Genomic DNA, 11126 nt, shown 5'->3' with positions numbered 1-11126 from the left:
GATGATGCTCAGCGATGTATCATTCGTTTTACATTTCGTGAATAATTTACTGCGTTTAGCTTCTGATGATTGCAAACGATCGCTGTTTGACTTCGCGTTCAAGGACGTTCGCCACTGGAAGCAATGGGGCATTTTCCTTGGCTTTCCGAGGGTGGAACTGGACTGCATCGACGAGAACTGTCAGAAGCAGGGCCTCGGAGTTGAAGACATGGCGTGGTCCATGCTGCACAAGTATCAGCAGTGGAAGGGCCAAAGTAAAGCTTCCGTCGAGTATCTCAAGGGAGTCCTGAACGATTTGAAGCAGGCAACAAAGGGAGAAATTGCTACTAGTAAGATATAACTAGTAAGATATAGACTTTAGTGGTCCACAGACAATGCAATGCACCCGGTTTAGTTCTGCCTCACGACACTCGGTTACAAGTGACATACCAAGCCCGACGGCAACGGCAATCGCATAGTGTTCTTTTGCCAGTTCTTTGAGGCTTTTCGACCGTCGGTAATCCGAAGATGATCGAGTCCCCGCTAATCAATCCCAAGACGAGCAAGACCGATAGATTTGATTCAACTGTTGACAATGTCCATAGCGCAACAATTTTGTCAGCTGTTATCGAGATCATCTAACCTACCCAACCCACCTGATCGCTTACAAGAAAACGTAAGAAAACTGTTTAGTTGTTTGCCCCAGTGCATGGCTGCTATAGTTACGCCGGTCTCGCTTGATGTCTGCATGCTTGTCCTAATTTTTACCTTTTCATGCGCTTGATATGGTTAGCTCTTAGTTAGTAAGGCCTGATGTCGTGTTGTTTTGCTGGTTGGAGACTTTGATTTCTTAAGCCTAGTTTATGTCTCAGGGCATGTCCTCAATGCATGCAGACGGCAACTATCTAGAACAGATGGACCGCTGCTGTTCAGCAACGGAATAAAAGCCGCAGCAGAAAACGACTATACGTGAGTGAAAACGCCCTAGAATTCACAATTTTCAGACCTAGCACAGAGTTTCGCGTGCCGAAGAAAGGAGAATTTATATAGCATAGACACCCTCGCTAGCATTAATTGAAAAAGCCGCCGATTCGTTCGGGTGCTCTTACGTTTCTCTGCACAACCACGCCGTCATAAGAGTGCTAGAGAAGAACTGTTCCTGTTTGATCCGTAAGCCAAGTGATTATGTCTCCATCAGCTAGCGGGAAATTCCTTCGCCAAACCTGATTTCTCTTACTTTTTGCTACTTTTTATTCTCTTTGTGAAAGGCTGTTTTCTAGCTTCTCATAAATTTGCTTCGTTTCGTACACGTGCTCTCCAATGGTCGATGGAAACACTTTCTAAACATTCGAACGTCACGTACACTACAGAAAATGTTTTGTGAAACAGGCATCTTTAAATGTGGCAGAAGAACAGAAATGAAATTTATGGGTTGATACACAGTGAACCATATAGATTCTTGCCCTTGCAGACGATGAATTTATTCAGCTTAAATTAACTAACCTACCAGAAACAAATAGCAGACTGCAACAGATCAATTTATCAGAATGACATTGACATGAGTCGGTTTGCATAAACTACATCAAATTCAACACAAAATTTCTGCTGATAAATTTAGCTCCATAATGCATCAATCTGCCTGGCAAATAGTTTTCACCCGACTTCATAAGCGCTCTTTTACTTAGGCTATCAACATTGATTACCCTCACCCCATACCTAAAGATAATGTAAAACTTGTCGCGATCACCAGCTCCTCCTACAGCGCCTACAGCCCAAGGGCTCCATTCAAAAGGTTCGAGTGAAAACTTCGACCACTGCTCGCTTTTGCTCGAAAAAGATGCACAAAATGCGCCGCTCGAAAAAAAGTAGATGTTGTCGTTAATTGTCACTGTGAAATTATGTTCCGTTTCAGACGTACGGTGGAAGGAAAATGGAGCAGGAGAGAAACTTTGCCAGCGATCTTCAATAGGATCATATCTGATGTGCCCGAAGGTATCACCATCATCGTAAAATACGTATACTTGGTCAGAAAGAGCAGCTACTGTCGCGTCTTCCAAGCGATACGTACACTCCGACGGTGACGAAAAAGGAATCCATCTGTTTTCCTCTGGGCTGTACGCTTCTACTAACCAATTTTTTGTCTCTGGGTCGTCCGCTTTTACCCAGTAGTGCTGTTTCTTTGGATTCGGACTTATCCCAAAAATTCGCCCAAGACAGGAAGTGACCTCATTTCCACGTCTCGGGTGGGACATGGGTTCTACGTCTGCTATCCATCGATTTTGTTTTGAGTCGTACCTTTCTACCGTCTTCATCGGATAGATATGATCCTCGCGATCCTCAGTTTCAGAATACGCGCAGTCTGGGTGAACTGTTTCCCCACCTACGGCATACAGAACGTCACCTACGGTAACGAGACCAGCACGAGATCTCGGTTCAACTAACGAAGGAAAGGAACTCCACACGTCTTGAGACGGATCATAGTACATTGCTTCATTTGATACAATACAGTAGTAATCGTCTTCTCCTATGCCTTCTTTTCCAACCCTCCAACCCTTTCCAAACACATCACCGCCAAAAACGAGTAGAACATCTTGGCATCCAGTGCGAGGCGAAGCCGTTGCTTCACTCTTTGCATCTTCCGTTACTCTCTCCGTAACCCACTCTCTCACTTGAAGTTCCATCAAAAGTGCTTCACACTTTTCCAAATCGATTAGAGGAAGACGAACCAAGCTCAATAGAACCTTGGTGTGCTTTTCGCGCGATTCGTAATCGTGCTTGACCCATTTGGATACCACGTGCAACACCTCCTCTTCATCCTTCACTCCTAATTCATCGAGAGCCAGGATTCGACGAAGGTGATCCGCCGACAGAGCCAAGAACTTGTCAGTGCCGGCCACGTCGACGATATTGACGGCTGCCGTCCGATCGCATACGCTCATCAAGAGAGAGTCGTTGTATTGATCAGCAAACAGCCCAAGGTGGAGACAGTTGGAAGAATCGGTGCGAGTCCTGAGCCATTTGCTACACTTTGTGACGACGTCGTCAAACTGAAGGAAATGAGCGCTCGCGTACAGTCGTTCGACGTCGTCGACCGCGCATTGGGCCTTTCCCGTGTAAGCGTAGTCGATCAACGTCGCCACCGACGCGGCGTCGACGTTGTGAAGCATTATTTCGGTCTGACGTCGCTCTGCGAAATCCCCAAGAAACATTGCAGAGAAATAGCCGCTGATCGACGCCAGTACGATTCGATGAGCGTGAAATCGGTGTCCGTCGACGACGACGACGACGTCGCATAGATCTTTGGACTTTCGAAACGACTGCAGAGCCGACACAAGAAGCGATGTATGTCCTTCCGTAGAGAAAACCGCTGCTTCTGCCATGTTCGAGAGCGTGAAAGTGGACGTCACGTGGCAGACAAAAGTCATCAAACCCGGATACGGCGAGATGAACGCTAATTACGGCCTAGAGTAGGACCTCGGCTTTCGGACATTCTGCCATTTAGGACGCTCGCACAGCAAATCTAGTGAACGGATTCTAGCTTCCTGCGGCGCATTTTAAATTTTGACTGTGTAGGCCAAATTTCGACTTTTGGCGTAGAATCGAAGAGGCGGAAGCCTGTAAGCAGAAGAGCCGAAATCAGTGGCGTCACTAGATGGGATTCGGAGTCTGGGGCGAGTCTCGATTTTTAATTAAAATGTGTGGTCAAATCATGTTCAAATGATATATAGATAGACCGGTAGTGTTAAATTTTTGCCATGCCATTGCCGAAGTGAGGAGGCTCTGCTATGATTCTGACTCGGCATGCACTGCAGCTGCAAAAGGAGGAGGCCCAAACCAACCTCTTATTACTGTACATGATTACAGTAGACTGTCATCTAAGCTATGCTCGAACAGATAGGCGTAGCCGCATGCGCGTTGCGTCATGGATGCGTATACAAGAGAGCAAATGCTTGTGTTCTCTTTCGCTTACAATCTCTCTTGTTCCGACCAGAGCGTTCGAGTGGGCGCAATCGCACAAACTCTCGCTGACGGCGACGTTTTGTCTCAAATGGTCCCCCTTTCTCTAAGAGACGATAAAAGCGAAACGGCAGTTTCGTTACTCGAACGATTGTTCAGGAAATGGACGTTCGAAAACAGTTCGAGAGCTTCGCAGCTTCGTGTTTTCCGAGAGGCGGTCCACCGAGTGGGAAACGGCGACGTTCTTGACGAATGTCTACCGAATCTCAGTGAGATCGAATCGAAGGTAGTTAGGTGGTCCCTCTACTTTTCCCTTGCCTTTCTCATAGGTTGCAGTGATGACGAGCTTAGAACCACCTTTCTTCGTGTGAAGAAGGCCGTCGAAAGCAATGTAAGCACGACAGAGATTTCACCCAGAATTCTGAAGTGGCTAATACCCGAAGGTGAGTGTAATTAGAGTATTGAGTTGTCTTCAGCTGGGGTGTTTTTATGAATGGTATTACCTGATCATGCTGTATACATTGGAATACATGTATATAAGGACACTACTAGTAGCTGACTCTCATGTTCTTCTTGCCCTCTCACACGTTAAGGAGATTGATTCTTGTTTAGAATCGAAACTGAAAAGTCTTCATTCACTGGAGTCTGCCGTGTGTGAAGCTGTGCTGCGGAGCACATTGTCTCATCACAGTCACAGCGTTCAGGAAGTTTATTCTCTACTTGCATCAGCCGCAGACGTGATAGACGAAGATCGTATTCGTGCCTTCGCCCAGCTTTCGAACGCATCACTCAACAGCAGCAACTCAGGCACTGAGACAGTATCAGAGGAAGCCTCAGATGAACTGGGTATGTTGTCTAGGAGAATAGCATCGACGTTTTGCAGTAAAAATTTTCTTCTTTAGATGCTAGAACGGTTACGCGAGGTACGGTACATTCAGAAAAATGTTTCAGGTTCACGTGCCTGAATCCTGTTAGGATTTGCAGCTTGCATTGAGCACCTTCGACTCGTCCTTTCTCGTCACAAATCAGACCCTGGCCACTTGCACGCGAGCATGATGAAACTGAATCCTACAATGAAAAGACAACGTAGACTTTCTTATAGAGCTGCAATGGCACTGAGTAAGTGACAACCTCATTGCATCAACCCTTCACATTGGTGCTTAGGTTTACGCCGGAGAGGAAACGTTTCTGACAATGATGCTCAGCGAGGTATCATCTTTTTTACTTTTCGTGTATACAGTAAGTTTCTGCGTTTAGTTTCTGATGATTACGAGCGATCGCTGTTTGACTTCGCGTTCAAGGACGTTCGCCACTACTGGAAGCAATTGGGCATTTTCCTTGGCTTTCCGCGGGTGGAACTGGACTGCATCGACGAGAACTGTCAGAAGCAGGGCCTCGGAGTTGATGACATGGCGTGGTCCATGCTGCACAAGTATCAGCAGTGGAAGGGCCAAAGTAAAGCTTCCGTCGAGTATCTCAAGGGAGTCCTGAACGACGTGAAGCAGGCAACAAAGGGAGAAATTGCTACTAGTAAGATATAGACTTTAGTGGTCCACAGACATTGCAATGCACCCGGTTTAGTTCTGCCTGAAGACACTCGCTTACAAGTGATAGGAAGAAACGAAGAGTTACGTAAAGCAGAGAAATTTTTCTGGGGTTCCGAGGCGCGACACTACGCCGTTGCGCCAATCACAGAGCGCAGAATTCTGGTCAGTCTTCTCCTGTGATTATACGTGGATCGTTAATTGTCTCGACATCTAAGGTGATTTCTGGTGTGGGCGGCGTGGGAAAGACGACTCTCGCCAACTGCTACGTCTCTCGACACGCCAAAGCGTACAGCGACGGCGTTTTTCTTTTCAATGCGGAGTCGTACGCTTCTTTGCTGGCGTCCGTGAGACGAAATGTACGACATTTTTGACGTTCCGCTTCTGCAATAAATGATATTATAAATGATATTCTCTCTTGTAGCTGTTGCTCGTTCAGACGGATCGCCGTCTTCGAGAGGAGCCCAAACTCTCTACGACGTTGGCTGATAATTTCGTCGTCTTTTTCAGCTTCTTGCGACGTTCGCCTCGCTGCGTCGTCGTTTACGACAGCGCTGATGAGACGGAACTCATCAAAGACTCCCTGCCTCGAGCATCTGTTCCCTGTCACGTTCTGATCACGACAAGAAAGAAGAGCTTTCAACGCGAAGACGATAGCACAATGGTACTGACATTAGAGATGCTAGCTGAGGAAAGTGCTATTGCAGCACTTCTCCGCTGGGCTGGAAGAGTTCCGGAGTCCTTTGATGCAATAAGTTCAGCTGAGCAAGACTTCGCCCGGAAATTGGCCGTTGAACCGCCCGTCGAGGGTCTCCCTTTGGCTCTCGCGCACGCTGGCATATTCATCGAGCAGCACGACATCTCTTTTCGTCAGTACTGGGAAAAACTGGAGAACGAAAGAAAGGAGCTTGACGCGGCGGCGCTTGACATGGATAAATTCCTCTCGTATTTTCGTCTGTCTCACGTGAAAGAGTCTCTTCAAGAGGCAGGCATTCTCTCGCCTTCCGATTTGGCTCGCATCGATATGAACGACGTTGATGTGAAGAAATTAGACGCCAAGCGACTGGCCAGAGCCGCCGAGGCTTTGGAGAGCAGAAAGCACGTCTATCTGACCTGGGAAATGGATCTCGACGACATCGAGAAGAGACAGCCGAAGAGCTATTCGCTTCTACAGTTCTGCTCCGTGCTCTCCTCTCAAGACATTCCGCAATTCATCGTTCGCGATTGTTCGCTCTCGGACGAGGAAGGCGGACACAGGGAGGTGTCGTTCGCCGTGCGAGTGCGTCCTTTGAAGGAACGCTTCTTTCTGAAGCCGAGCGATCGAAATGACGTAGGCGTCGTCTACTCGATTCATCATCTGATACAGGCGAGCGTCCTGTGTCGTCTTTGGGAGGACGCCGATCGGTGTCGAGAGGTCCTGCGGACCGTCGAAGAGCGTTTGATGGAACGCGTGCTTCCGCTGTTCAACGGACGACACTTCGGCGATGAGCTTATGATTGCTCTGCTGCCCCACGTGTATTCCGTGGCGAGACGAATGCTGGAACTCGGCATGAATAGTCGTCGGCATTTTGACGTCATCGACGTCGCTTGTTTATTGTCTCTGAACTATTTGCAGCTTGAGACGGCAAAGGAATTGTACACCATGCGAACCGATAATCTGGAGAAGTCACGTGACGGTTTGAACATTCCTCGAGAGCAGTATCTTCGATGTATGCTTTTTTTGTTAACCCTGGAGTTAGTATCTACTTCCTTGAATGTTTAGGTTACTTTGGCTTGGCTAGAATCTCCGTGTTTTTAGGAGACCTGCTTAGCGCCGAGCGCAATATCGAGCTGGGCTTGCAAGGTCGATCTTTCGATCAAATGACAGACGACGAAATTGTTACGTACTGGGAAGGTTTGAGCGTGCAACCGAGTCTTTTCAACTAGTATTCCTTAATTTGAAAATAGGGATTTTTCTTCTCGCTCACAGCGGTCTTTGCCAAGGGCACTTTGATAAAGCAGAACGCCTGCTTCTAATGATTGTCGGGGTTCAAGATCGCCTGCCTACGACTGATCTATTCTATGGTATTCAATTCGGTTCCGGAATAGAATTGAAGCACGTCTTCTTCTGTGTAGTGCTTACTTCCCTTGGGGATATGTACAACTCATTGGCCGAATATAAGAAGACGCTAGAAGTGCTGAACTTGGCACTGTCTCTTTGTTCAGGCAAGAGGAAAGTTGTGGCCGATCTTCACCTCGCTTCTTGTATGTACAGTGTTGTTAGGATTTTGTGTACTTTACGAATGAGAAATGAACGTGTGTGTCCTAGGTTACGTGAGTTATGGTTATGCCTTGGATCGTGTGAACAAGCCAAAAGAGGCTCACGTTCACTTCACCAAGGGTCTTGACATGCTCGACGCTTTACTTCCCGAGAACGATATTCGATTGGCTAATGGTCTCCCCTATGAGTGTCTGCTTTATCGCTTTAGTTAGAGGCGCTTTGTTTAGCCCTTCATAAATCCGGTGATTGTCTTCGCAAGCTTGGTCTGATCTCCGAAGGGTGCGACCGATCGAAGCGAGCTCTTGAGATCGCGAAGTCCGTCTTTCCTCCGGGAAGCATGGAACTTCACAAATGTAAGATAGTGTGTATAGAAAGAGATGAATACAATTTTGTTATTAATCAAGATCTTACTCGTCACGCTCGGAATCTTTCATACGCTGACAAAACGGAAGAATCGATTGTTTGTCTGAAAGAAACCCTTGCGTTGCTTGAGCTGTGCGGAGCAAAGGAGACAGCGATTGCAACTTGTATAATAGAATGACATCTGCGACAACTAGTATTATTTTCTGTATGTAGGCTTGGACCTTCTAGGAGACAGCTTATCTGATATTGGCAAAACACAGGAAGCGATCACCTATCTTCAGCGGAGTTTTCAGCTATACGATAAGCTGCTTCTTGCTGGCAAAGTTGACACGATCCAAGGCAGGCGTGCTTTCATATTTAATTATGAGTTGTTGTACTTAGTCGGCGTTTAGTGCATCGCCTTGCTGGAAGGCTTGGCGATATGTGTCTAGAAATGAAGAAGCCGCTTGATGCGTCTCGTCATTTCCGACGCGCTTTTGCGTTGTCTAAGGAGCTGCCTGTCGAGGATTCGTCTTCTCAGCGAGGTAATTGAAGCAGAAAAGGTCAGCCTGTGCATCCGCTGACTTTTGGATTGCAGTTGCGATTAATTTCGTGAGAAGTCTTATGGAATCGAAGCAGTCGAGTGAAGCTGAATCAATTATTTGGGAAGTGTCTGAGCGCTACGGATCGCAGCTACCGAGCGATCATCCTCTTCTGCAATGCAGTGAGTAAATGTTTTAGAGGTCTGCAAATTTTTTTCACTTGATTTAGTGAATCGATGTTTTGAAATTTTGGTAACGTCGAAAGAGAAAGCGTCGTAACTTTCTCTTACCGCGGAAGAACTCAGAAGCCGACACTGAATTGTCTATTGAACGCTACACACAAACACGAAAGACAAGCCACACAGCATGCATGAAGAAGAAGGTTTGCTGAGTAAGCTTAGACGCCAGGTTTAGTACCTTGCCGTAAGAACAGAGACAAGCAACTGCAAGAGGATGCCAGGCACAGCTAAGCGATGAGCGTCGTTTTGGTCTGTTCCAGCGGTTGTCGCTTCCATGCAGCAGTTGCTCTCTTCGCAGCAGTTTGGGTGGCATCCTTTCTCTGGGCACATGTCAGGGTTAATCCCCGAGCAGCAGTCCGTGGGACAGCTATATCGATTTTCACCATTTTGACATTTTGCATCACCGCAGAATGAGTTTGGAATACTGACATTTGAATTTGATCCAGCGTCGCGTTGACCACGGTAACTTGGATTCAATTCAAGACAGCAGCCTCTGAAGCATCCTAACCATTTAGGGCAAAGTCCTGGCAGATTCTTTGCAATATAGTGAATTTCGTCACAAAGTTTCTCACATGCATTCTGCTCTTGACAACTTCCGCAGTTGAAATGATAGGTCTCTCTGCCATCATTGGGCGGATCGGTCGCGCCACACGATCCGCAATATTTGGCGGGATCGGAGTAGCCTCGACCGCCCTGATACGTTCTTCTATCACAACTCGTATCGGGATCATTGCAGTTGTTACAGCAGGCATAGAAGTGAACACCAGATGTTCCTCCGTGATCGCGCTGTGTGCAGAATGCAGGGCTCTGCTTGCGAACGTCAATTGATGGCCAATATTGGCAGCGGCAGTGATTGAAGAAGTAGGGAGCTTTGATGTCGACAGTGTGTCGCAAACGCATCGCGTGCTGTGAGTACCACATCGGATTGGACGACCCGAGACGGGCGTGCAATCGACGCCGTATGGATTCGTGTCAGGGACGTCCACCACCGAGCTAAGACTGTCTATTTTGTTAACAGGATCGCAGGTGACGAAATTTAGCCACGAGGCGTCGCGTTCGCAATCTGCAATGTTTCAAGATCGCCTTTGTAGCATCTATCCGATGCTGCGGTGCTTCTTGGGTCGCATGTGCGTAAAATGGGCAAATCTCGTTTAACGCGAATTGCAGTAGCGTCGTCGTTTAGAAAACCTGTCAAGATGACGATAATGAAAACGACAATAGGTGTCATGTGGTATTTCAGTTAATAATTCCAAATCTCTTGTTTCACTTTTCCATTCATAAATTCTCTTGCATTTCCCCCAATGAAACCACCCCCCTCCATGACATATCCTTTCCCTTCACATTCAAAGACACTCCCTATGAAAATACCCAGGTGATGCTTCTCTCCCTTCCACGCTCCCTCCTTCAGCTGAAACATTCTATTATACCAACCAACATGTATCATTCCATTGATTTCAGCCACACATCCATTTGGCAAACAATTAATGGACATGTTTGATTCGAATTGTTTCCATTTGAGATGACCCCCATCCCATCGTCCAATCTAAAAATCACCAATTCTCAATCCTATTTATATCAACCAAATAAAATAACCTTATTTCTCAATCCAATATTAGTCAATTCCGATTTCGCATTCTTCTTCTCCGATTCAGAAAGCTTTTTCTCCAATTCTTTCTTCTCCGCCGCCAACGATCTTCTCTCTCCTCCTGATAATTTCACAAAATCAATAACGAAAATCGTATTATTTTTCCCAATTCGCTCACCTAGTACTTTGACGACGTGTTTCTGTCCTTCGGTCTCTCGCACAATCGTCACAAATTGATCGTAAGACGTCTCTCCCTTTCGCGGCAAAATATCGCTCAGTAGCAAGCGAGATTTCTCTTCTCTCGACGACATCAAGCGAAGACGGTGATATTCCTCTTTGGTGACGAGTTCGTCGCTGTATATAGAGACGATTGATCGAGGAAGGAGTCGGGATCGAGAACGGGGACGAGATCACGGAATAGAGGTTGAACAATCGACTCCCATCGTTTGTCGATCAATGCGGAAGACATTTGGACAAGCTAAGAGCGGAGAGGCGAGATATGACGGCGATCGACGGCAGCTGAGAGAACAATTAATGAGGGGAATTTGGGGAGGTCGCATAATTATGTAAGGTGAGCTCGGTTCGGAGAAATCCCCACAAGAGTCCCTGGTAACAAAAACAAGTGAAATTGCTAGAGATTTGATTTGATTTTTGGTTTGGAGTGGAATTCACAATTAT

The 11126-nt window shown here is 46.8% G+C and overlaps 3 protein-coding genes across 3 annotated transcripts; 1 reads left to right on the top strand and 2 right to left on the bottom strand.

Annotated features, from left to right (window-relative positions):
• Window positions 1-1509: 1509 nt before the first annotated feature.
• Window positions 1510-3359, bottom strand: LOC136194884 (kelch-like protein 20). Its single transcript, XM_065984134.1, has one exon. It carries the CDS (start codon window positions 3357-3359, stop codon window positions 1557-1559), a length of 1803 nt encoding a protein of 600 aa, XP_065840206.1. The 3' UTR covers window positions 1510-1556.
• Window positions 3360-3923: 564 nt separating this feature from the next.
• LOC136194574 (uncharacterized) lies at window positions 3924-9424 on the top strand. Its single transcript, XM_065983755.1, has 20 exons — window positions 3924-4205; window positions 4266-4379; window positions 4549-4782; window positions 4839-4859; window positions 4912-5055; window positions 5101-5145; window positions 5194-5466; window positions 5518-5645; window positions 5699-5839; window positions 5905-7189; window positions 7243-7374; window positions 7428-7544; window positions 7596-7724; window positions 7789-7914; window positions 7968-8093; window positions 8145-8267; window positions 8317-8442; window positions 8496-8627; window positions 8681-8806; window positions 8854-9424. The coding sequence occupies exons 1-20, from the start codon at window positions 3926-3928 to the stop codon at window positions 8901-8903; spliced, it is 3852 nt and encodes a 1283-aa protein (XP_065839827.1). The 5' UTR covers window positions 3924-3925; the 3' UTR covers window positions 8904-9424.
• A 679-nt stretch (window positions 9425-10103) lies between these two features.
• On the bottom strand, window positions 10104-10800 carry LOC136194883 (uncharacterized). Its single transcript, XM_065984133.1, has 4 exons — window positions 10627-10800; window positions 10457-10569; window positions 10232-10406; window positions 10104-10198 (listed from the first exon to the last, which is right to left on the bottom strand). Exons 1-4 carry the CDS (start codon window positions 10757-10759, stop codon window positions 10104-10106), a joined length of 516 nt encoding a protein of 171 aa, XP_065840205.1. The 5' UTR covers window positions 10760-10800.
• Window positions 10801-11126: the final 326 nt, after the last annotated feature.

Source organism: Oscarella lobularis, chromosome 13, assembly GCF_947507565.1.
Source record: "Oscarella lobularis chromosome 13, ooOscLobu1.1, whole genome shotgun sequence".
NCBI lineage: Eukaryota > Metazoa > Porifera > Homoscleromorpha > Homosclerophorida > Oscarellidae > Oscarella > Oscarella lobularis.
Note: the sequence above shows the minus strand (reverse complement) of the source record. Positions and strands in the feature narration are given on the sequence as shown.

Bases quoted from the DNA above. Each gene is read 5' to 3' on its own strand.
- LOC136194884 (XM_065984134.1), bottom strand. From the start codon at position 3,359: ATGGCAGAAGCAGCGGTTTTCTCTACGGAAGGACATACATCGCTTCTT.
- LOC136194883 (XM_065984133.1), bottom strand. From the start codon at position 10,759: ATGTCGTCGAGAGAAGAGAAATCTCGCTTGCTACTGAGCGATATTTTG. The intron at 10,570-10,626 runs GTGAGCGAATTG...TGAAATTATCAG, and splicing joins ACACGTCGTCAAAGTACTAG to GAGGAGAGAGAAGATCGTTG. The intron at 10,199-10,231 runs GTATTTTCATAG...TTGAATGTGAAG, and splicing joins GGGAGAGAAGCATCACCTGG to GGAAAGGATATGTCATGGAG.
- LOC136194574 (XM_065983755.1), top strand. From the start codon at position 3,926: ATGCTTGTGTTCTCTTTCGCTTACAATCTCTCTTGTTCCGACCAGAGC. The intron at 5,146-5,193 runs GTATCATCTTTT...TTCTGCGTTTAG, and splicing joins TGACAATGATGCTCAGCGAG to TTTCTGATGATTACGAGCGA. The intron at 8,268-8,316 runs GTATAATAGAAT...TTCTGTATGTAG, and splicing joins GGAGACAGCGATTGCAACTT to GCTTGGACCTTCTAGGAGAC.